Here is a 24,295-nt window from a genome sequence, read left to right as displayed (position 1 = left end):
AAATTGCCAAGTGCTTCGTGGCATGGACTTCTTAGAAAAATCTGCATCAGCAGGAAACCATGGCCATAAGCTAATTTTAGTTTATGAACACCCCATTTTAGTAACTCAAATTCATTCAGTAGATAACTGCTAATAAGCAACTTATGTTAAAATAAAATGCTATGGAATTGTGAGTCATTTGCCAGGAAGAATCATGGAAAGGATTTGCATTTCGGGGAGTCTGGGGTTTACCAGGAGGAGTCCACTGCATAACTGAGAACCAGTGGCTGCTATGTGGGGGGTATGCTGTTAGCTGAACTGGAGCAGCTGGGCTCCTGGCTTAGCCTGCTGCCCGGGGTCCATAGGATTTCGGGGCTCTTCCCCACTCTCTATTAAACAACTCCTTGTTATCCTATGGCGGTTGGCTGGGAATCCCAGTAGGGTTTGGCTGCTCCATGATGTTGCTTCTGCCTACTTCTTAGGAGAGATAAATGATAGTTTTGGCCACACCATTCCTGGGCTACAGCTCTCTCACATGTAGCCAGTCTATAAAGAGAGTATGATGATTGGGAAATAATGTCAAATTTTTGGCAGCTATATATGACATGGACATGAGCAAAATTTTGTTTTTATGCCAGTTTCTAGGTGTGATATTTAAAAATTTTAAATATGATAGCTTACTCTAACAGAGCTTTAAAAATATGATCTCAAAACCAGGAAGCATCAGTTCTACACGGATGGTGGGTACAGGCATTAATAAAATATGCTAAGAATGTAAACTTTTTGAAGATCAATTTCTAAGCTACGTGTTTGCTTGACGGATTAAAAATCCTGAGCAAAGTTAGCACTTTGCTAAAACTGTTTCACGTTTATTAAGCCAGATGTGTTGATCCTCTGCCTGTTGTGAAAGACTATTTAAGCCAGATAATGTATTTTCCAAGTTGAGACATTTATTTTTTACTTAAATGCAAAACATTTAACAAGTATCTGAAGAGACAAAAGCTCTAATAATAGGGAATGATAATAGGATAGTTACAGTATATGCTAACACCTGTATGTGGTATATTTTCCATCATGTAGTCAAAATGAACACAGCATATAAACACATATCAGAAATCCTAAGGTAATATTCACTTCTAGGACAACAGCAAAGGCCATAAACAAAATAAACTGCATTACCAGACGTCCACGTACTCCTAAAAAATGTTTATAATTTCTTGCAAAAGAAACGTACCTGCTGCTTCAGGATGTGGGTGAGACAAGCATGTTCCTGTGGTAACAATTTCCCAAACAAGAAAATAGTTAAAAAGACAAATCTTTGCTAAGCTGCAGACTACCAGGTCTCCTGATTTATGAAAGCAACAAGATAGAGCTGGTTAAGAAATAACTCAGAAATAAATATTTCATGAATCAGCAAAATCTGTCAAGTAAAATGACTTTTGAATTTACAGTGGAAAGAAATGCCTTCACATAGTTTGACACTGTCAAAGCATTTTATTATGTAGCGTTGTACTTTAGGTTGACATACTAGATCTAGAATATTCTACGACCATGCAAAATAAATATGCACATATATCCCGTAAGGTTCTGGCCAATCCTTAATAAATAATAATTATTTTAGTGATCCAAATATAGATTCATCCAATTAAAATATGGTGTACGTTTAGTTTCTCATAATCTCATTTTCTTTCCTTCTTTTTAAAATAAGCTTGTCTTCTTCAATAGTTACATATTAGTGCTATTTTACACTTTGCCCTGTTCATTGTCGTTCATTCATTTTATTCGTGAATCCTTTCAACAAACATTGAGTATTTGCTAAATACCAGCAGATGATTGGGTCAAATCATCTTTTCTTTTTTTAAAAATTTATTTATTTATTTTTGGCTGCATTGGGTCTTCATTGCTGCGCATGGGTTTTCTCTAGTTGTGGTGAGCGGGGGCTACTCTTCGTTGTGGTGCGTGGGCTTGTCATTGCGGTGGCTTCTCTTGTTGCGGAGCACGGGCTCTAGGCGTGTGGGCTTCAGTAGTTGTGGCACGCGGGCTCAGTAGTTGTGGCTTGCAGACTCTAGAGTGCAGGCTCAGTAGTTGTGGTACACGGGCTTGGTTGCTCCGTGGCATGGGGGATCTTCCCAGACCAGGGCTCGAACCCGTGTCTCCTGCATTGGCAGGCAGGTTCTTAACCACTGCACTGCCAGGGAAGTCCCATCTTTTCTTTTTTTCATGTTGCATTTACTACTCTTCTGAAACTCATTCAATAATATTTCTAATAATTAAAAGCCTTATTCTTTACCCCATTGCTGATGATCTACCCAGAACTTCTATCCCATAGCCATTCATTTCACATCTTTCCCACTAAAGGTGAGGTGAAGTGGGGTAGGGAGGGCAGGGTGGTGAGGAAAGAAACTGGTACATATTCTTTGCATCCAACACTCAGTGCACTTGGTTAAGTGTTTAACACATATTATCTTAAATAAGTTTCACAACAACAAAATAAGGTAGTCATATTATTATCCCCATTTCATATATCGTGAAACCGAGACTCTTAGCACTTAAGGGACTGGCCACCTAAGGTCTCACAGTTAGCAGTTGGCAGTGCCAATAATGGGACCTTGGTGTGCTTACCCCAAAGGTTTTTCAGCAGCTCTTCTAAGAAGCACAGTTGGCACCCCATACCTTTAAAAAACTCATTGAATAAAATTTTGTTTGCATCTATGCTACTTGGAAAACTCAGACCTCCTCTTCTTCCATTTTCCTCCAAAAACAATATGCTATTTAGATAAATTACTAGAAAAATACATTTAACCAGGGGTTTTGAAGCAAAGGTAGACAGCTCACACAAAGAAAATTGCTAATGAACAATTAAAAACTTTAAAATTCTGAAATCTACCTATTGCATTATGTGTAATTTTTTTTCAGACCACCCTCTAGTATTACTGGAAGTAACAGATAATAGATTATGAATAGGTTAGGTATTTAAAAGTTAGTACTATAAATACAAATTAAACCAAGGGAAAATGCAAACATAAAATGCCCAGTTTTATTAGTAGAGATGAAAAGAAATAATATCACAAAATTAATGCTAAAGCAACACTATTTATTATGTTGCATTCTCTTTAATTATTCCACATCAGTAGGTACCTTATATTCTTCATAATCATTGTTATCTAGCAAGTCCCTTTTCTCCAGTTCTATAAGCTGTTCTGCAGAGAGCTTAGCTGGCAGATGTTTAAGAGATGCTTGCTCATATATGGGCTTTCCATTAAAAAACAGTTCCTTCCAATCATGCATCAACTTATATGGAATCAGGCTACAGCAAAAAAGAAGAAAAAAAGGTCGAGAGGAATCAATGGTTAGTTAAATACACATCTTAAATCTTAGTCTTTCTATTACCATGTTCATTCACCAGGATCTGCTATTTGAGGTCAGAGGTTCCTCTTACTATGACATTTCTAATAGCCGTAAAATGGCTGAAACTTAGTAGGTTTGAATGAATAAATGTTACTAAAGCCATTGGTTCTTCAAATTTTCTTTGACTGTGCACTGAAAGCACAATATATCTAAAAATACTGACAACTATCACAAAACTTAGGTTCTTTGATTTCCGGCTGTGATACTAAATGGCTGTGCAAGCTTTGGAAATCAGTTAAATGCTCCAATATCAGTGTCCTCCTATGCAAAATGAACAGACTGAATACTTTCCAAGGCCTCTTTAAGATGACAGTTGGTTTACATATTTTCAAATAATTTGTAACAGAAAAAAAATCTAATGTTATGGTAGTCTTATTGTCATTGCACGTTTGGTAATCTGTGCAATTATTTTTCAGTACTTTTTCTATTTAAGTCAGATGAATGACTTGGTAATCAGGACAGAGTGATGGGAAAGTAGTTCCAAGAGGAACAAAATGTGCAAAGGAAGGAAAGAGCCTGACATGATTCAGATGCATTTCTCTAAAAATAGTGGGACTAAAGCTTGAAATTGCAACTTAAAAAGTTGTATTTCATTCTGATACATGCTACAACATGGATAAACCTTGAAGACATTATACTAAATGAAATAAGCCAGACACAAAAGGGCAAATATTGTATGATTCCACTTACATGAGGACCCTAAAACAGACAAATTCATAGAGACAGAAAGTAGAACAGAGGTTAGCAGGGCTGGAGGGAAGGGGAATGGGGAGTTATTATTGTATTTAATGGGTACAGCACTTCAGTTTGGGATGATGAAAAAGTTCTGGAGGTGGATGGTGGGGATGGTTGCACAGCAGTGTGACTGTACCTAATGCCAGTGAACTCATAAATGGTTGAAAACCACTTAAAAACGGTTAAAATGATGCATTTTATGTTATGTATGTTTCTCTACAATAATAAAGTAGTATTTCGATTAAATGTGAACTTCAAATATAATCATTGCTTTCCATTAATAAAATATTTATATTCGTTAAAGATTAATTTATAGAGATATGAAGTTTAGAAATTAATAGCTTAGGCATAGAAAAATTCTGTTTTAAAAGATAAAGTCCTATTTGTTTTTTTCTGGGTTTTTTTGTTTGTTTATTTATTTGTTTATCTGTTTATTTTTGGCTGCGTTGGGTCTGGGTCTTCGTTGCTGCGTGCTGGCTTTCTCTAGTTGCCATGAGCAGGGGCTAGTCTTCGTTGCGGTGCAGGGGCTTCTCACTGTGGTAGCTTCTCTTGTTGCAGAGCACGGGCTCTAGAGCACGGGCTCTAGAGCGCAGGCTCAGTAGTTGTGGCGCATGGGCTTAGTTGCTCCGCGGCATGTGGGATCTTCCCGGACCAGGGTTCGAACCCGTGTTCCCTGTACTGGCAGTCAGATTCTTAACCACTGCGCCACCAGGGAAGTCCCACATAGAAAAATTCTAACATCAGAATTATTGAAATGGCATTGGCTCCTATGGTGAAGTAAATGATTAACAACTTATATATTGTCCAAAACTTAATGTTGCAATTACTGAATTAATATTCTATTATCTGAATATCAATTATTTTATTAAGGAGCAGTCTTAACAAAAGTCAGTTCATGTAAGTAGGCTGATACCAAGAATATCCTTGTGCTTTAGAAAGAAATATATATTGATAACATCTTGTTTAGGGAAGTACATAGGGAGAATAATGTGAGTTTATCTCGACTGTTAGTAGTGTAGACTAAAAAGATCTTAACATATACGCGTAATCATTGTATTCAGTTGCAAGTAAAAGATACTTATAATTTCAAAGTAAAAGACCCCTTCAAAGTTTAGGGTATCAATACCTCTGGAACTTTAAAATTTTTTGTATTTTTTCATTAAAATAAAAATGGCTTCATATAACCAATATATTCTCAATATTAATTTTCACGAAGCAGGATTTATAGAGTAATAAAAGGCAGACTATATATGAGTCTGTGAAATATTATATTAGTCAAACTCAATACACACAGGAGGTCCTCAACTTACTAATAAGTTGCGCTCTGTAAGGGGATTTTTAGGTCACCTATTTGACATAGAAATAATACTTCTAGGACAGCTGGTTACCATCTGATTCCTTTCATGCTGGCCCCCAGCCAGTGCTACTGGGACTATCTCCACGACCTCTCCCAACAGAAGCATTCATGGAACTGGGATTTGAGGAATCCTTTTCCCACAGTCTTCTTTCCAGGCTCTCCCAGGCTGGTGTCATGGGGATCTCTGGCATTCTCTGACTGGCAGCTTCATGACCCGTCGTTGTCACATGGTGTCCTCCCTGTGTGTCTCCTCTCTACTTCTTATAAGGACACCAGTCATATTTAATTAAGGTCCCATCCTACATGAGTATGACCTTATTTTAACTAATCTATCAGTAATGACTATTTCCAAATAAGGTTACACTCTGAGGTATGGGGGATTAGAACTTTAACATATCTTTCTGGGGGGACATGATTCAACCCATATATAAGCATCTATATATTGCCTTTTTAGACACTTAAAATTTCAAAGTATTAATAAAAGCTCCCTTAAAAGTTTATGATACCAATACCTCTAGAACTTTAATTTTATATACTCAGTTTTTACATTCAGTTTGAGCTCTTCCTGGTTCTTGGTATGATGAATGAGTTGTTATTGAAGTCTGCACATTTGCGGATTATGTTGCAAGACTCTGAATCTTGCATAAACCTTCTGTTCTAGGTGTTTTTTTTCTGACGTTGCTCAGGCAAGGGAAAGAGAAGAGGCCATCGTGTTACTGGCAGGTGTGGACAGAAGTCCTCACGTGGCCTTCCTCACCACCTGAGGGGAGGGCATCCTTGTTACTGCAGGAGAAGGTAGCAGTTCTGGCCCTCCACATGGTCTCCACTGCAGTGCGGGTGGCCTTGTGACCACTGGGCGATGGTGAAAGTCCTGACCCTCCCTAGGCTCCTCTAACACCGCCCCAGTAGGGAGGGGAGGAGTGGCCAGTACTGCCAGGTCGGGGTGGAAGTCCATGCTTCCTACTTGGCCTCTGGGACACCACCCTTGTGGTGTCCCAGAGGTCCCTCGTTACAGCCTTGTGAGGGTGGAAGACAGGCTCTCTATTTGGCCTTTGCTGGCACGGGTGGGAATGGGGCTACATTTTTGTGAGTGTGTGTGGTATTTGGGGAAGAGTGGTTATTGTCTAAAAGTTTTCCATCTTGCTAGGCTGCTCCTTAACTGGTTCTTTGACTAGAGACAGCAGGCTTCTGTTGGGGCTATTTTTGTCGACACCACTGGCATGTCTGTTGCCAGAATATTCAGTTCCAATCTGGGATGTGTGAGGACAAGGAGAACCCAGGAAGCTCACCACTGTGTCCTGAGGTCCCCAGCCAGTCTCACTTCTTCTGTCCATCTTCAGAGTCTTCTTATGTTTGTTTCACACACAATGTTCAGGGCTTGTCATTGTACTTAGTGGGAAGAATAGGGAAAAACGCATTCTACTCCATTTTCCCAGAGCAGAATGGGATTTGCATTTATGTTTTAATTTGGAATTATGAGCCTTTATTTGTTTAGGGAAATCAATCTGTACTTTTTTCCCCTCTGAATTATCTTGTGTTACGTTTTTATATTTAAATCCACTATATTTATCTTCTGTAATTTAATCTATTTTTTTACCATTATAATGCATTGTATCACCTTTCCTTTTTAACTCTTTTATAGATTGCCTTCCTCACAGTTTTATTCTTATAATTTCTGAACTTTTGAATTTATATTAATCTGAAAAGTATTTTTAAACATTTACTCTTGAATTCATTTCAATTTTTAGTCTTATTTATTTTCTTTTCTCAATCTTGTACCCTTATAGTTTTATCTTCAAACTGTCCTCATCATTATGTTATTTCATTTAGTAGTTTTTATATGGCAGTACATCAGAAATATAGCTGTTGGGGTGAGAGCTGTGGAGAAAGCTCCTATCAAGTCCAGGGGTGATGGGATGGTTTACCCATCTTCTATCTGACCCTGAATATCATGTGGCTTTCATTATTTTCACTGTGGGTTCTCAAGAAATCTCAGTCTGGGTAATATTAGAGGTCAAAACTTTAAGTGGAGTGACTTATCCTTGTCCTTGCAGAGATGCTTTCACTGAGATCTGTTGTGATGTCATTCCCTTCAGCTTCCAGGAAAGGACATCACAAGAAATAGGTCTCTGAAGCCAGATGCCAGAATGCTGAGGTCATTCTCCACCAGATCTACTACACTGCTCATTATACCTTAGGTGGGGCCACATGAGAAAATCATTATTCTAAACTGAGGACCAAGAAAAGTTTTGTATTTTGTAAAGAACTAGAATGGAAAACAGAAATCATAGGACAAACTGTGTTGCCCTTTTTGCTTTGGCCACCTGGAAGCTCAGATAAAATTTGCAGCTCAGTTGCAGTATCTGGCAAATCTACTGGTACCGGTATAACTGTGTTTTCATGTATTCCTTGTTTTTAACTTTCTACTTTATTTGAATTTTCTTTTTCTTCTTTTTTTATTGGTCGCACCATGCAGCTTGCGGGATCTCAGTTCCCCAGTCAGGGATTGAACCCAGGCCACGGCAGTGAAAGCCTGGAACCCTAACCACTAGGCCACAAGGGAACTCCCATCCTTTGTTCTTATTTTGGCATATTCTTAATCTTTTTTTGTATTGTTAAATGTTTCCTTACAAATAGGTTGACTCCTTTTAGAAAGAAGGTGCAATGAAAATCTATTTAATGATTAGTAAAATAATCTTTAAGTAATTCCTGTCTTCTAGGAAGTTCCTAGTGTTTCAAATAAATTATCATAGCTGTCTTTGTAAATTATAGAGAAGTTACACATAAAGTTTAAATGTTAAAAGACATAAATACACCTTAAATCAGGCTAGTCATTGGGTGAATTAAGTCTGTAATCAAGGTATCCTGGACCCCAAGTCTTAGTCTTCATTTCACAAAACATTGTTACCTCTCTTTACTTATCAACTTAGTGCCTACATCACAATCTTACCTTTTTCTCGTTTGCTGTGGTGTCTCTATTGTATTAACTACTGTAGTAAAAAACAACACTTACTTATTTGTCAACATTCGATAGTCCGCCACTTTAGTGGACAAATCAAGGATTTGATCCAAAATTTCTGCACATATTGAATAATGCTTTTTGTAATGAGCTTGAACCCTTTCCACGGCAATCTGCTCATGAATTTCCTTAACTCTGAGGGCTTGTTCTTCAAAATCAATCTTGGCTTGTCTGGCCAAAGCCTAAGAAGCAAAGACATATTTTTAAGTCACTGTAATTGGGCAATGATTCAAGTAGAAATAATGTCATCATTTCAATAGCCAAAAAAAAATCTCTAAATAGAATGAAACTTCCTTTTATATCAGGAAAAAATAAATCATGAGAGAGCACTTTCTCCTTAATACATTAAGTACTGAGTGTGATGGCAAAGACAATATTGGAAATATCCCACCCTTAGCTTATGTTATCAGCAAAACCCAGTACAGAGAAAAGTGTGCTATGTGGATTAATGATAAATTGGATCTGAAGTGTTTAAAAAGAAGTCCTGAGTTCATGGACTGCAAATAGAGTTGGGGATCACAGAGAAACAGGCAAGCATAGCTGGCTCCTTTGTACCCATCTCAGGAGCCTTAACCTGACACATCTGCTCTGGCCAATGCCCTATGTCTTTTAGTGGGAGACTTCTAGGATACTGATTTATACTTAGAAAATATTTTGGAAATTCCCTGATTATACTGGCTTGAGAATGTAACACATTTGCCAACAAATGTTAAATGTGTTTAGACAACAAAACCTTCTGCTGTTACAGCCTTAATAAATAGATAAAATTCATTCATAGAGACATGTATTTCTGCAGAAAGTAAGAAAATACTTAAATAGTTTGGCATTACCCTCTGTCTGCTTTGCACTATTATTTTGTTTAGGGAACCCACTCTTCACACTAAGTACAAAGGTCAAACTTGGCATGACCAAATGTTGCTTTTCAAACAGTTATACCAATTCCTTGAGAAATTCTATCCTGTGCTAACGTGCTCCAGAAACAAGAGCTGCCTCCTGAAACTTAACCCAACAAGTGTACGATGGCGGTAAACATGGGTCTGGCAGAGCTGTGCTCGAATTCAGGCCTCAGCTTGTACAGGTGTCAAGTACTAGCTGCGGGACCTTGGCCAAATCGGAGCTTCCCTATGTCTCCACTTCCTCTCTGTGAAGCGGGGATGGTCAAAAGACTTGGCATGAACAGAAATTAACTGTCAGAGCAAATACCTATGATACTATTCACAAGTAACTAAATGCGTGACCGTGGGCTGCTACTGTCCACTGAACCAAATGGAAGCTTCATTTGGTTTGTTATTGTTGTTTTATTTTGTTAGTTTGCTTTATTTTTGTTGGGAAAGAAGTTGGTCTGGGTGACCTCTGAGGTTGATTCTGTACATTTGGCACGTTCAGGAATGACACCAGAATTTGTTATTGTTGTATTGTTTTGTAGGCCCTGTTTTCATGGAGAAAGCATCCAGTTTGAGTACAGAGCCTTACGGCATGCTTCATGAAGTGTGAAGAGTTCAGAGGGAAGAGGAATCTGAGAGAGTAGGAGCAGCCAGATGAGAAATTACGAAGCGAGCCAGTGAAATGGGTTGTGAGGCTGGTTTACTACTGAGTGCCTGGAAAGCATGTGGAAATATTTAAGATGCCACAGAACCAAAACCTTGACGGGAGCCCAAGAACACCCCCTGCAGGAATGGAGCAGCTTTCTCCCAGTGTTCTCTCCCTCCCTCCCTGCTCCGTCTCTCCTTCCAGGCCTTCTTCCTTCTTTTTAGCCATGGAGTCTGCTATTTCTACCCGCTCCCCATCCCCCGTGCTACACCCACCACAATTTCCAGTCCCGTTACAGCAAAGTGGCTTGTAGCCCTAAATAAAGAAAGAAGGAAAAGGAAAAAGAAGTCTGTGGGAGCTAGTAACTCTCAGCGGTGATGAGCCTGGACTTTAGCCTCTGAGAACCGCTGTGCTAGGGCCACACCACCAAGCTGTGCTAGGGCCACACCACCAAGTCGTGCTAGGGCCACACCACCAAGCTGTGCTAGGGCCACACCACCAAGCTGTGCTAGGGCCACACCACCAAGTCGTGCTAGGGCCACACCACCAAGCTGTGCAACTTTGAGCTCTCTGAGTTTCAGCTTCCTGACAGATGAAATGTACACAAGAACAGTATCCACTGCCAAATGGTGCTGTGAGAATTATAATGCATGTAATGAACGTAGCTCAATGCTGGACTCAGAGTGAATGCTCACAAGCGTTAAATGCTATTGCAATGAATTACTGTGAATAATAGTAGGTGGCACTGAAATTTGAAATCGGCAACCGTTTTTAATTAATATAGAATAGATGACCATTTGCCTTCAAAAAAGAGATCAGCAGATTTAACCTAAAAACCAAACCAAACAAACAAAAACACCTGATGGTGAAAAACATGAAGTTCTCTTTGCCTTTCTCCCTCTCCTCCTCCCTCCTTACTTAGGAACCAGCCTAAGTACTTAGGAACCACTCCTGCTGGAGGACGTGATGCATTCAAACTGTGAAATCAGGCCATCTCATGGGGAGGGGTGCCCGACAAGCAGATACCTCAGCTTTGGGAAAAGGTAATTGTGTAACTTTTTTTCAGGGGCTTCAGAGCCTCACAATTCTGGCCTCTGAGGCTCTAGCAGACCGAGTGCCCCAATCCTCTGAAGTGAGTCCAAGCCCAGGTAAGGAAAGAACAGGTCATGCTTCTCATCACAGTGAGACCCGTCCTGCTCTGAGACGGGTGCTTTACTATTTTGCACTGAATTAACTGGGCTTGTGAAGCAAACATATTTAGCAAACAGGCACTTATTTCTAATGTAGGCAAATGCCACTCAATTCATTCAAGTTTACTCTTGTCAAAAAAGAGAGATGAAACAATTATCCAGATAATTCAGCTATTAAAGACACTTGAGATCATGCAGGTCAAATTCATGGGGTATGGCTCCCCACTCTACTCCTAACGTTTTGGCTATGTCTGTTCTACAAAGGCAAAAGCACCATTTTCCTGACTCCGGAGAATACTGTACTTTCCGAATGACATTTCTCAAAATTGCATAATTTTGGCAAAAAAATGTGTTTCACTTTCATGGAATATCACAGTGGAAACCATGATGCTGATAAATAAAGCATTGCCTTCCTATTTTCTGTAAGGTTTTCTCTTCTGCTTAGCCTGGTTTTATGAATATTTTATGGCAGTAAAGACAGGCTATCTAAAATGCCACTCATATGAGCTTTATATTTCTTCAATCAAATCTGGCTTAACAGACTGAATAAATCTGAAACCACCCCAAGAGGAAAAAGACAAGAAGTGATTCATATAAATCCCTTGATAAAATAAATCTATTTTGGTTATTAGAACTGTACATATAAAGATAAGGAAAATGTTAATATCTCAAATAACTAAAAGATTAGATAATTTGATTTTCAGAGTTATAAAGGGCCTAGGCACAATGATACCATGGTGGCCAAGAGCACACCTGGCACCCAAATCTTGGCTTCTGTAACCATTCTCAGCTACAGGGAACCAGGGTACCCTAGAAAAGTGTCTTGTTCTAGTTCTGAGGAAGGAATAGTACAGTATGGGCCTGGGAAATCTTGTTTTACCAGAAAGCAAGGAATTGCTTATTAAAGACTAATGGTGTCTTATCAAAAGCAGGCAGCTTGAAAGTGCTCTCACTGCCTGAAAATAGCATTCACTTAGAATAATGAACACCAATAACATTCCAGTGAACTTAGTGGACTTTAAAGAAAAAGAAAGTCCTTTATGCGTCTAGAAAACAAGAGTAATGACTCAAGGAAACAAAATTTAGATTATCATTCTTTTTTTTTGACAGCACACTTTATACCTGAAGAAAATGGAATAATGTATTTAAGATATTCAAGGAAAGAAAATGTGAACTTAGGATTTTATATACAGCAAAACTGACGAGTATAAAAGGCACATGCTGTTATCAATATGCAAGCGCTCAGGGAATATTGTTCCCGTGAGCTGTTCTTGAGGAATCTACTGGAGAGCTGCAGACAACAGAAATGACCAGAGAGATGTGGACATAAGGACTGATGGTGAGAATAAAATATTTGTAGAACCAAGAGTAAAGGGAGAGAGTATAGTATGTAGATGCTATGTGTGCCGTCAGGGGAGATAACAGAGAGATCATACAAAAAATTAACTCATTAAATGATTGGCATCTAAACGCAGCCTTGTTTACCTTGACTTGGTAGGAAGGATCAAAAGTAACCTTAGGAAGGTTTTTAAGGGATATATTGTTTACCGCTTCTCGATCGAGAGCATCCTGGAAGTCTTTAAGCCGTCTTTCCTCATATTGTTTTTCTCTGAAAATTCTGTTTTGCCGTAAAACTTCCTTTTCGTGCCGAACGTGCATGAGCTGCACGGCGATCCTGCGCTCCTGCTGGGACTGTCGCATCAGCCGGTTGATGAGCTGCTCCTCCCGATAAGCCTCCTGGAAACACCATTGCGAGAGCCAATCATTTGTCAAGGTGATGTCCACATTTCCCACTGGGCTGAGAAGCCTACACGTAAACCATGTGTAAAAGGCATAGTATTCACCTGCAGAATTGATATTCTGCTATTTGATTTAAATTTGAACATGGCAAAAATCGAGTTATAAAAATGAAAATTTCCACCGACAGTTGTATAATTTTGGTATCCGGAAACACATGGTTTTGCAAATCCTGATTCTAAATGAATTATTACTTCCTTTAAAATCGGATCAAAATAGATTAGGTAAGTTTTTTCAAGGTTTTATAAACAAAGGGTGTAATTTTCCATTTATAAGCATGTTTTCAGAAACTTGGAATAGTGCTATTTGCACTCTTAACATAAATACTAGTTGTAAAAACAAATGCAGACATTGTCTGGCTGAGGACGGCAGATCTGCTTAGTTCCCAGGGGGGCCATCTCAATTCCTACATGATAGATTGGGCAGATTGGAGAAGAGGTTAAGGGGAAATGACCTACAGTTTATCTTAGAAAATCTGAGTGGTTGTAACCTGAGAGAGAAACTAGATGCACTCTCTTGGCTCCCTGGGCTATTTTAAGAGAACCGAAGGGGAACCAGCGAACAGTGGAAGAAGCATCAAACGGGGAATCAGAGGCCCTTGCCAGTGCAGCCCCAGCTGTACCATTAACTGGCTTGCAGCCTTGGGCAAGTAACTTGGATTTTCTGGGCCTATTTCTTGACAGGGGAAATGAAGGGTTTGGGTAGAAGATGATCTCCAAGGCATCTTCAAGCTCTCTCACTCTGTCTAAACAGAGACACCATGTGGAAGGAGGCGGTAATTAAAGTTCTCCAGGGAGAAGACTTAGGAGAACATCTAACTAAACATTGGGGTTGTCCATTTAACACTCAACAATCGAATTGTTCAGGAAGAAAATCTGGCATCACTAGTGACACTGTTTCAGATTGTGGGAGAAGTACTATATATATGTTCAGAATCAAGATACAAATAACAATAACACTCTGTGGAAAATACCAAAACTTGAACTTGGGGATTATATAAAAGTGTAAATTAAATAAAATTCAACTGAAAATAAATATGAAATTTTTTCTGTTCTTAATATATCAGATAAGAATAAAATCATGAACAACTTTGAAACATATGTCTCATCTAGTTACAACATTCTAGAAGCTTTAATGTTAATCATTTGTTTCTTTTGAGGTCCAATAGTGGAGGTGAGGCAGAATGTAAAAATGGCCACAGATTCTTCAGTTTTCTTCATCCACAGCCTCCAATGCTATCCTGCAGATATTCCCATCAAAAAGTAGAATCTATTTCTTCACTCCTTAAATATGGGGTATGGGGTGACCTCTGACTTGAACTCACCAATGGGACATTAGCAAAAATAAAACAAAACAAAACACTTGCGGTCTGACTTTCTTAATTCTCTTGCAACCCTTGCCACTGTCACCACAGTTTCTGCTCATCTAGAAAATGAGAAACCATAGAAAAAGAGACACCAGCCTTCTCAGCTGGAACTAATGAAACTCTTCCAGGTCAGCCAGCCTCAGCCAACCCACCAGCCAACCAAAGACATCTGAGAGAAGCCAGGTAAGACCAGCAAAAGGCATACATCTGAGCCCAGACCAAACTGCCTACCACATTTTGGGGGTGGTTTGGGATACATAAAGCATAGTCACAGCCATATTTTTTAAAAGTAAAGCCTTAATTTATTATTCCAAGTGAATTCTATATTGAATTTGGAATATATTCTATATTTGTCTGTGTCTACATGGCAAGGCAACTTGGTTGTTGAGATGAGAGCTGGTCATTCTGACCCTGATGAAGAAATGTGTTGGTCAGATATGCCTTGGTTATTGCTTAGATGACAACACATTATGATTAAAAAGGAAAAGAAAAGAAATTACTGTTGAATGGCTGAGTCAATGCTATGTATATGAAGCTTCAGTATGAAGAACCATCAAGTGTATTAAGACCTGCAACCAAAAATTGAGTGGAAAATATTCTTTTTTTGTTCCATTGTACAAGTAGTTCATGTTTTAGAAATATACTTTTCCCCAAAGTTTCATTACAATTTGGGACACATTTTCTCATAGAAAAATATGTTACGGTTAAGTGCTTAGGGCAGCCTACAGATGTCTGTTTAACCCTTAACATCGATGAAATAGTCTACATCTGCAACGAATAAAATAGAAAATAAGAGAAGTCACATTTCTCTTTTCAGTATATTTAATCATATTTGGGTAAGACTTATAGATACACAGTCCAAAACATGCTCAGTTTGATTGCCAAGACCTCTCCTTTCCCATGAGTTGGAGCTAGGAGCTTACTCTGGTGCATACCATTGCTTTAATTCTCCAAAGATGCCCGAGTGGCTCTCCTGGAGGAATGGGGCATGGCAGGAAAGACGTGGAAGCTAAGTATTCAAGGGTCTTTTAGTTAAGAGATGGGGGGGCTGTCTGGTGTTCAAATGCCAGTTCCAAGGAAATAATCCAGAAAAGGTTCTGGGAAGGTAGAGTTAGTTGTGCTGGAATGAATCCCAAGAACAAGCTAAGATGCTGGCCAAATGATCACACTACCAGTTGGGAGCCATATAGAGTTCACGGTCTGAAAGTCTCCACTTAAATGCTTATGAAGTACTTAAATTCAACCAGTCCTAAACTAAACTCACTAACTCCTCCTTAGACCTGGTCCTCCCCCAGTATTTTCCCATCTCCACTGATGACACTATAAACCTATGACTCGGTGACCTAAAATGTTAAGGTCATCCTAAGTCCATTCCTCTTGTCACCCTAATACAATTCTTGAAGAAGTAGTCTATTTTGCCTCCTATGTATGGTTTTAAATCACTGTCTACTCCATTCGGTACCTATTGACACTGCCCATTGACACCCCATAGTGGACAACATCAGCCCCTCCTTACCTTGCCTTCCCCCCAATCCCTCTCCAGAATCTATCCTCTAAAAAAGTTAAAGTGATCCTTCTAACCTTAAGTCTCATCATTTCATTTACATAATGACATCTCTTTATGGATAACTAGGCAAGATAGCAACCTGAGCACAGATCTCTGGCTCTCTCTTTATAAGTCCAACTAAAACAAGGGTCTGTAAACTCCAGAGGGAGATTGCAACAACTTGGAGGCTAGAGCAGATATTATGAGGCATTTCTGATAGATTCACTGCAAATGGAGCCAAATAAAAGTATCCAGGGCTGACACAAGATTCATGTCACGCTCCCGAAAAGCAGCAGATACTTGAGGGAAGCAGAGGAAATGCTAACCCTGACAAGTACCATTTTCTCTTTGGAGGAGAGTAGGATGGATGGGAAGGCAGACCATGGGGCACATTCCACCACTGTGGAGCAGGGGCACTTGGGTCAGCGGCACAGGCAGGTGGGGACACTTAATGGGAAGGAAGCAGTGGGAGCGGAGGTCCCTTGCTGCATGACCCAGCCTGGTTCTAGAAGTAGCAGCTTCCCCAAACACAGAGAAGAAGCAGCACAGAGATGAGCTCCCTTGGTGGAAATATCATTAGTTAGAGCACCGACCTCCTTCAATGTCTCTTAGGTTGCAGGATCCCCGAACAGATCTCCAGCTAGAGCCTTAAAAAATCAACGCTAAGAGCATCCTGGTTGAAAGTGAGGAAAGCTAGAAAGAATTCATTCACCCCACTTTCTAGGTAAATATCAATCATGGATTATAAGCAGAAAAATAGAAAGAAAAAACCTAGCAGCCAACACACAACTGTTTTGTAAAATAAATGAAAGTGTGTTCAAAATCCTATTGCTAGTTAATGAAACTTGAAATAGGTAGTTATTTTAAAATCTACTTTTTAATCATCTAATTTTCATAATTTGTAATTCTTTTAATTAAAAGAGTGACTATCAAGCTGACTGAGTAAAAATATATGTGAATCTGAAGTAAGAAATAACCTTTTAGCACAAAGAGATGGCAGAGTTATTCTCTGAATTTTTCACTAGGAAAGGAGTGACTGCATGGATAAACAGTTTCACTTCTTCATACTTACATGAAGCTTGGATTTCCCTTCAGTTAACAGAACCACTGAGCAGACCAGATGTAGTCAGGTGAATAAAAGAAGTATCTTCAAATGGTCTTTCACATTTCAGACATACAGATTTGTCCTATTTACATTAACAACTCAAATCACCTTCCTCCCCAAGTGCGTTCCTCTTACCATCTTCTGTATCACAGCAAATGACTCCTTCATCCACTCAGCTGCCCAAGCCAGACACTGGGTCCCTCATCCCACGTTTTCACTCCCCCATGTCTAATGAATCAGTAAGTCCCATTGATTTTACTTCTAAAAGAGCTCCTGAAGCCACTTCTTTCCATCACTACTGCCACTCCCCTAAATTTAAATGGGGATAGTTTCTTACCTGGATTACAGCAACAGCTATAACTTGGTTAGCCCTCCTGTAATCTATTCTTAAAACTAAAGCCAGAGCGATCTTTCTATAAGGCAAATCTAGCCTTGTCACTCTTGTTCCCCTTTGCACTCAGGACAAAATCTGCTATTTGCCTCTTTATATCTTACAAGGCCCATTATGATTTGACCTCTGGTGACTCCTGCCTGATGACATTTAGTTTGCTAAAAGCCCTGAGCCTTTCTATACGATATTCTCTCTGGAGACACAGTTTGCCTTCCACCATTTTGGCTTCTGCTGGAAACTAACCCTCATCCCCACCCCCTAAAATCACCCCTACCTTCAATTAGCTAACTCCGACCCTTCCTCATGCTTCTGTGCTATCCCCCTCCAGAAATCATCTCTGAACCAGGCCAGGGCTGGACTTCCCTCCCATGTGTCTCCTGTCCCTCCCATCACCCTCATGGCGCCTCCACACTCCAATGTAGTTGCTTGTTTACAGATCCTCTCCCAAACAGCAAGGTCTGTGAGAGCAGATTTCCCATTATTCTTGTTCACTGTTGTATCCCGGGACTAGGACAAGTCCCCAGAGCACAGAGGAGGTTCAGTAAATATGTGTTCAACATAAGAGTTGATCAGTGATTCTCAATCTATAGCTGCATCAAATCACCTAGCGGGCCTGTTAACACGGATGATGGGACCTAATTATTCACATTCCTAAAAGTTTCCTGCTGATGCTCATGTTGTTGGTGCAAGAACCACACTTTGAGAACCACTGGATTAGATCAAACTGAGAGGACTAACTAATTTTCCATGTTTTCATTTAAAAGTTCCCTTTTTGATAATATCAACTGATACAGAAAAAACATTTGAAACAATTCAGTATCCTTCCATTATAAAAATTCTCAACAAATTAGGTATAGAAGGAATGTAACTCGATATAATAAAGGTCATATATGATAAGCTCACAGTTAACATCATACCTAAAGGTATGATGCTAAAAGCTTTTAGATTTTCACCATTCCTCTAAGATTAAAAATAAGACAAGGATGCCCACTCTCACCACTTCTATTGGTACTGGAATTCCTAACCAGGGAAACTGGCAAGAAAGAGAAAGAAAAGGCATCCAAATCAGAAAGGAAGAGGTAAAACGTCTCTGTTTGCAGAGGACATGATCTTATATATAGAAAACTCTAAAGACTGACTAAAAGAAAATGTTAGAACCAAAAAACAAATTCAGTAGTTTCAGTATACAAAATAAACATATAAAAATCATTTGCATTCCTACACACTAACAATGAACTATCTGAAATGAAATTAAGAAAACAATCCCATTTACAATAGCATCAAAAATAATAAAATATTTAAGAATAAATTCAACCAAGGAGGAAAAAGATCCACACTGAAAACTATAAAACATTAATTAAAGGAATTGAAGAAGACACAAATAAATGGAAAAGATATCCCATGTTCCTGGATTGGAAGAATTAATAATGTTAAAATGTCCATAATACCTAAAGTGATCTACAGATTCAATGCAATTCCTATCAAAATTCCAATGGCATTTTTTACAGAAATAGAAAAACAATACTAAAATTCATATGGAGCCACAGAAGACTCCAAACAGCCAAAGCAATCTTGAGTAAGAAGAACAGAACTGTAGGCATCACACTTCCTGATTTCAAAATATATTACAGAGATGCAGTATTCAAAACAGTATGGTACTGACATAAAAACAGACATATAGACCAGTGAAAGAGAAGAAAGAGCCCAGAAATAAATCCACATATGTACAGTCAATTGATCTTCAATAAGGGTGCCAAGGCTATACAATGGGGAAAGGACAGTCTCTACAACAAATGGTGCTGGGAAAACTGGATATCCACATGCAGGAGAATGATACTGTACCCTTATCTCACACCATATATAAAAATCAATTCAAAATGGATTAGAGACTTACACATAAGACCTAAAACTATAAAACTACTAGAAGCAAATATAGGGAAAAACATTTCTTGACAGTAGTCTAGGCAATTATTTTTTTAACATGACCCCAAAAGTACAGGCAACAAAAGTAAAAATAGACAAGTGGGATTTGATCTAGCTAAAAATTCTGCACAGAAAAGGAGACAATCGAAAGAGTGAAGAGGCAACCTACAAAATGGGGGAAATTACTATTTGCAAACCATACATTTTGGTTAATATCCAAAATATATAAGGAACTCAAATAACTCAATAGCCAAAAACCATATAACCCAATTTAAAAAATGGCCAAAGGATCTGAACAGACATTTCTCAAAAGAAGACAAACAAATGGCCAACAGGTATTTGAAAAGATGATCAATGTTACTAATCATCAGAAAAATGCAAATCAAAACCGAATAAGATATCACCTCATATCTGTTAGAATGGCTATTATCAAAAAATATAAAATAAAAGCAAGAGATAACAAGTGTTGGCAAGACTGTGGTGAAAAGGGAACCCTTGTAAACTGTTGGTGGGAATGTAAATTGGTACAGCCACTATGGAAAACAGTATAGTGTCTACTTGAAAAATTAGAAATAGAACTACCATATGACCCAGCAATCCTACTTACGGGTACATATCCAAAGGAAATGAAATCAGTATCTCAGAGAGATGTTTACACCCCCATGTTCACTGCAGTGCTATTCACAATGGCCATGATATAGAAACAACCTAAGTGTCCATTGATGGATGAATGGATAAAGAAAATGTGAGACACAAACCTACATACATATGTATGTGTATATATATGGAATACTGTCAGCCTTAAAAAAGAAGAAAATCCTGTCAGTCTGTCAGTTGTGACAACATGTTTGAACTTGGAGGACATTATGTTAAGTGAAATAAGCCAGACATAGAAAGACAAATACTGCATGATCTCACTTAAATGTGGAATCTAAAAAAGTTGAACTTATAAAAATAGATCTTAAGTATTCTCACCAAATACACACACACAAATGGTAACTATTTTTTTTTTTTTTGGTGAGGTGTTTGGTGTGTTAATTAGTTTGATTATGGTAATCATTTCACAATGTATACATATATCAAAACATCACATTATACATCTTAAATATATACAATTTTTATTTGTCAATTATACCTAATAAAACTGGGATGAAAAGTTCCTTTTTACCTCTAAATGTAACAATAGATATACATGGCTGACATAGATTTTAGATTCCTATTTTTTCAGTATTTTTTATTGTGGTAAAATATGCATAACCTAAAATTTACCATTTCAATTCATTTTTAAGTGTACAATTCAATGTACAATTAAGTAAATTCACAATGCTGTATAACCATTACCAGATTTTAGATTCTTTAGTAAATGTTTTATGTAGATTTGTTTTCTGAATGTTATTTGCTGTTATGATGTGAGGATGTGACATTGATTCAGAGTAGCACATAATACATACATAAGATACACATACGTGTGTATAAAAGACTACATTTTGTAAAATCTTCCAGCACCATTATTCAATCAACAATTAAATATCTTACCTCTTGTGCTTCGTGGGCTATTAACTGGTCCATTAAGAGTCTCCGCCGTCTTTTCTCCCTTTGTTCTCGTGCAAAAGCATCTTCTTCGAGGCGCTTTTGGATTTTTTTAATGTAGTCATCATCCGAATAAGTGTTTAACAAATCAGCGGTTGTCTGGCCTGTTGTATCTAAAGAAGTCTTGGATGCACTAAGGACAATAGTTTTTATTTAAATTTTAGAAAATAACTCAATCACACACCACTACTTGTGACTGTGGAGGAAGACCTCTGGAGACGGCTCCCTTGAGTGCTCTGTTCATTTATTAATACAAGCATCGAAGCAAATATTAGAACTTCAGTGTGAGATCCACAGCTTATCAACAGATTCCATTTGCCTCACCCCATTTCTGGACTCTGTATCTGTGAGGTCCTTAGCATAGCCTTCTTTCTAGGCCTGGCGCCTACTTACTCTTTTACTTCTCATGACCTTCACTGTGCCCAGAGATTCTGGATTTCTCTCCCTCTTCTTCCTGCTGGCTCTAGGCCTCCTGCCTCCCCTGCTTGGAGTCAAGAGTAAGGCAATATCGATAACCCAAGTGTCAGGGAAGGCATACTTCTACAAGAGTCAGCCAGGTACACTAATGTGAGGACCCTGAGAGTACTTCCATGGATGGTTCTGTCCACTACAACTCTCCTCTCACCTATGTGAATGCAAGTTGCTCTGTGAGCTCCCAGTAACTTTCCGACTCCTTAGGGCAGCAGCCCAGCTCTTACTAGAAGCTCAGCAGTGGAGAGTTGACTTGCACCACAGGTCTGACCTAGCCTCTTGCCCAAGTCCTGGAGAACCAAGTGAGAAGATCTACCTTGGGGCTCTTGTCCTACCTCATGTCCAGAACTTACGGATCAGGAAGAGTTGGTGGTCTCACCAACAGAAAGCAAACACACTCAATTTAGTGAGGCAAATGGTGGCTTAGTACAGAATTTATAGATTCATTCAAAAGTTGCCTTTAAAAGTAAAAGATACATTTTTATGTACCTAAGGATCAAATAATCAATTCTCATCTGCATACTCTTTAAAAAATAACAAAAATACAACAGTACAGTGGTATAAGATATAACGTTACTTGCCAAGAAATAATGAATTTTAATATTATGAATAATTATTATTCTTAATGTCATAAGTTATTGATGTGTTCAGTTTAAAATATAACTTATAATCTTATTCAAAAGACAAGGACACATTATTATGGTATGCAGGGATTCAACAGTCATCAATTCTCATATAGACAGAAGTGTTCTTATAAAAGCATAGCTAATTCATGTTTAATGAATAATCACACGTCTTGTTTTTAATCTGTGGCCATGCAGTTTCATTAAATCAAAGATCAAAATCATTCACATAGTTGAATTAAAATTCTTAAATTATAATTAGTTCTGTTTAATAATCACATATTTATGGTACGGATATTTTATTATAGTTCATTATTTGTACATTTGCCGCTTCCAGTTGAACTCTGAGCGCAGAAGAAAAGTATCCTAGTTTACTCTCCTGTGTACCTGTGCCTCATAATCCTGACATGTAGCTAATGTCTGCTAAATTTCAAATAATATGCTAAGAAGCACTATACAAGTGTAATATAACTTAAAAAATCACACATTGAAATTCTGGTTATTTTACCAGCAGGGGCTCAACCTTCGATTGTATTCTGTCACTGAGAGTCACTGAGCAGAAATTGTGTAGCTAACAAAGCCTCAGTAAGATCAAAGACAAATTTTAACCCTATTTATTTATTAAGATTTAGTGCAATTAAGTATTTATGAAAATTGTGTGGCATAACTTTTTCAGATCCTTCATCAAAATCCTTACTATATTTTTACTTAAATGTGTTGTTTAAAAGATTTTGCCTCAGATTGAGCACAGGTTAATAGCTCTCTCAACACTGTATTTATGCCACCAACAATATACTTAAGATACTGGTTCTCCTTTGTTCATCAATCAGTCTGTCCAACCATCCATACATACACCCATCTGCTGTCTTATGCCAATTAAGGCCTGAAGAAAGCTACTTGAATAAATATTCATTTTACTGAGATGTGGGTTTCTTGAGGGCAATAATTACGTTTTCTTTATATCTGTTTGCTTGCCAGGCCTCCATAGAGTTAATAATTGTACGTGTATGAATTATTAGTGATAGGAACCTTGGCCAAATTTGTGTATATATATAAGCAGTTGCTAGAAGGAGACTAAGGTAAATCTGTGAATCCAAATGTCAGATTACAGCAGCCAACAGCCTCAGCTAAAGAAACAAATAGCAGATGGCATTTATTATTTGTCTTAAAAAATAAAGAAATAGTTCATGTGGGGAAAAAGCAGCAGTGGTTGTCCTTGCATTGCTCTCACTGAGACATCATTTCATTCTTTCACAAAAGAGAAAAGATAGACTTTGAAGTGACATCCCTGGGAAAGTCTTTCATGAGCAGGCTGTTAAAGGGGCAGCTGTAGAAATTGCTCCTAAGGTCAACCCAAGAGATGATTTTAGTGCTCTCTGTCATCAAGTAGTGTGAAGTTTCTGGAAAAGCCCAGAACATGCTTGATTCTAAGCTAAGGATTCAGAATGAACTAAAGAAGCAGTGGTCAATAACAGAGATTAAGAAAGGCCACATTGTACCGTAGCTCTTTTTTTTTTTTTTTTTCTGCTTTTACTTTTATTTGCATTTATTTTTTGCAGCATTTATTCCCGGGCCATAAGTTTTTGTTTCTTCAATTTCTTCTGGGATATCTTTTTCTTCTGGGCAACCTCCTCTTCTGGTTTAGGAACAATCTGTTCTTTTTCAGTAAGGATCATCTCAATGTGGCAGGGAGAGCTCATGTATGGGTTGATCCGACCGTGAGCTCTGTATGTCCTGCGCCGCATCTTGGGGGCTTTGTTCACCTGGATATGCTCAATGACCAGAGAATCTACATCTAAGCCCTTAAGTTCAGCATTACTCTCTGCATTTTTGAGCATGTGCAGTAAAAATTCAGCACTCTTTTTGGGCCACCGACCCTGCGTCCAGCCCCACTGTTTGGCCTGGGCACACCTACCGACTCCACCATTGTAACGACGGAACGGCACACACTGCTTCTTTAAAGTGACATCCTTCAGATACTTGGTGGCTTTTCGGATATGCATACCCTTAATGGCCTGGGCTGTTTCACGAGTGTTCTTAAAGTGAACACGAAGATTTGAACCTCTCGACTTGCATGATTTTGTGGGGTTTTCTGGGTCAAGTGAATAGCGAACCATTTTGAGAGGTCACCTCAGGCCGCTGACCGGAAAAGGAAGAGTGGGGGTTCATGGGAGAATTCATGAGAACTCGACATCTCGCCTGTACCATAGCTCTTTTTTCTTTAAAAGTTTGCTCTAGACCAGTGCTTCTCAACATTTTTTATTT

The 24,295-nt window shown here is 38.5% G+C and overlaps 2 protein-coding genes across 2 annotated transcripts in view; both read right to left on the bottom strand.

The window, feature by feature from the left end:
- SPEF2 (sperm flagellar 2) overlaps window positions 1-24,295 on the bottom strand; it is a 179,011-nt gene that overhangs the window by 128,130 nt on the left and 26,586 nt on the right. The window contains 4 exon segments of the mRNA XM_061187701.1: window positions 3,118-3,286; window positions 8,493-8,680; window positions 12,767-12,955; window positions 20,883-21,069. Coding sequence (XP_061043684.1) covers window positions 3,118-3,286; window positions 8,493-8,680; window positions 12,767-12,955; window positions 20,883-21,069 — 733 coding nt within the window.
- On the bottom strand, window positions 23,559-24,197 carry LOC133089623 (large ribosomal subunit protein uL22). Its single transcript, XM_061187700.1, has one exon. The coding sequence runs from the start codon at window positions 24,145-24,147 to the stop codon at window positions 23,593-23,595; it is 555 nt and encodes a 184-aa protein (XP_061043683.1). The 5' UTR covers window positions 24,148-24,197; the 3' UTR covers window positions 23,559-23,592.

Source organism: Eubalaena glacialis, chromosome 4 (assembly GCF_028564815.1).
Source record: "Eubalaena glacialis isolate mEubGla1 chromosome 4, mEubGla1.1.hap2.+ XY, whole genome shotgun sequence".
Classification (NCBI taxonomy): domain Eukaryota; kingdom Metazoa; phylum Chordata; class Mammalia; order Artiodactyla; family Balaenidae; genus Eubalaena; species Eubalaena glacialis.
This window is presented reverse-complemented; position numbering and strand designations above follow the sequence as displayed.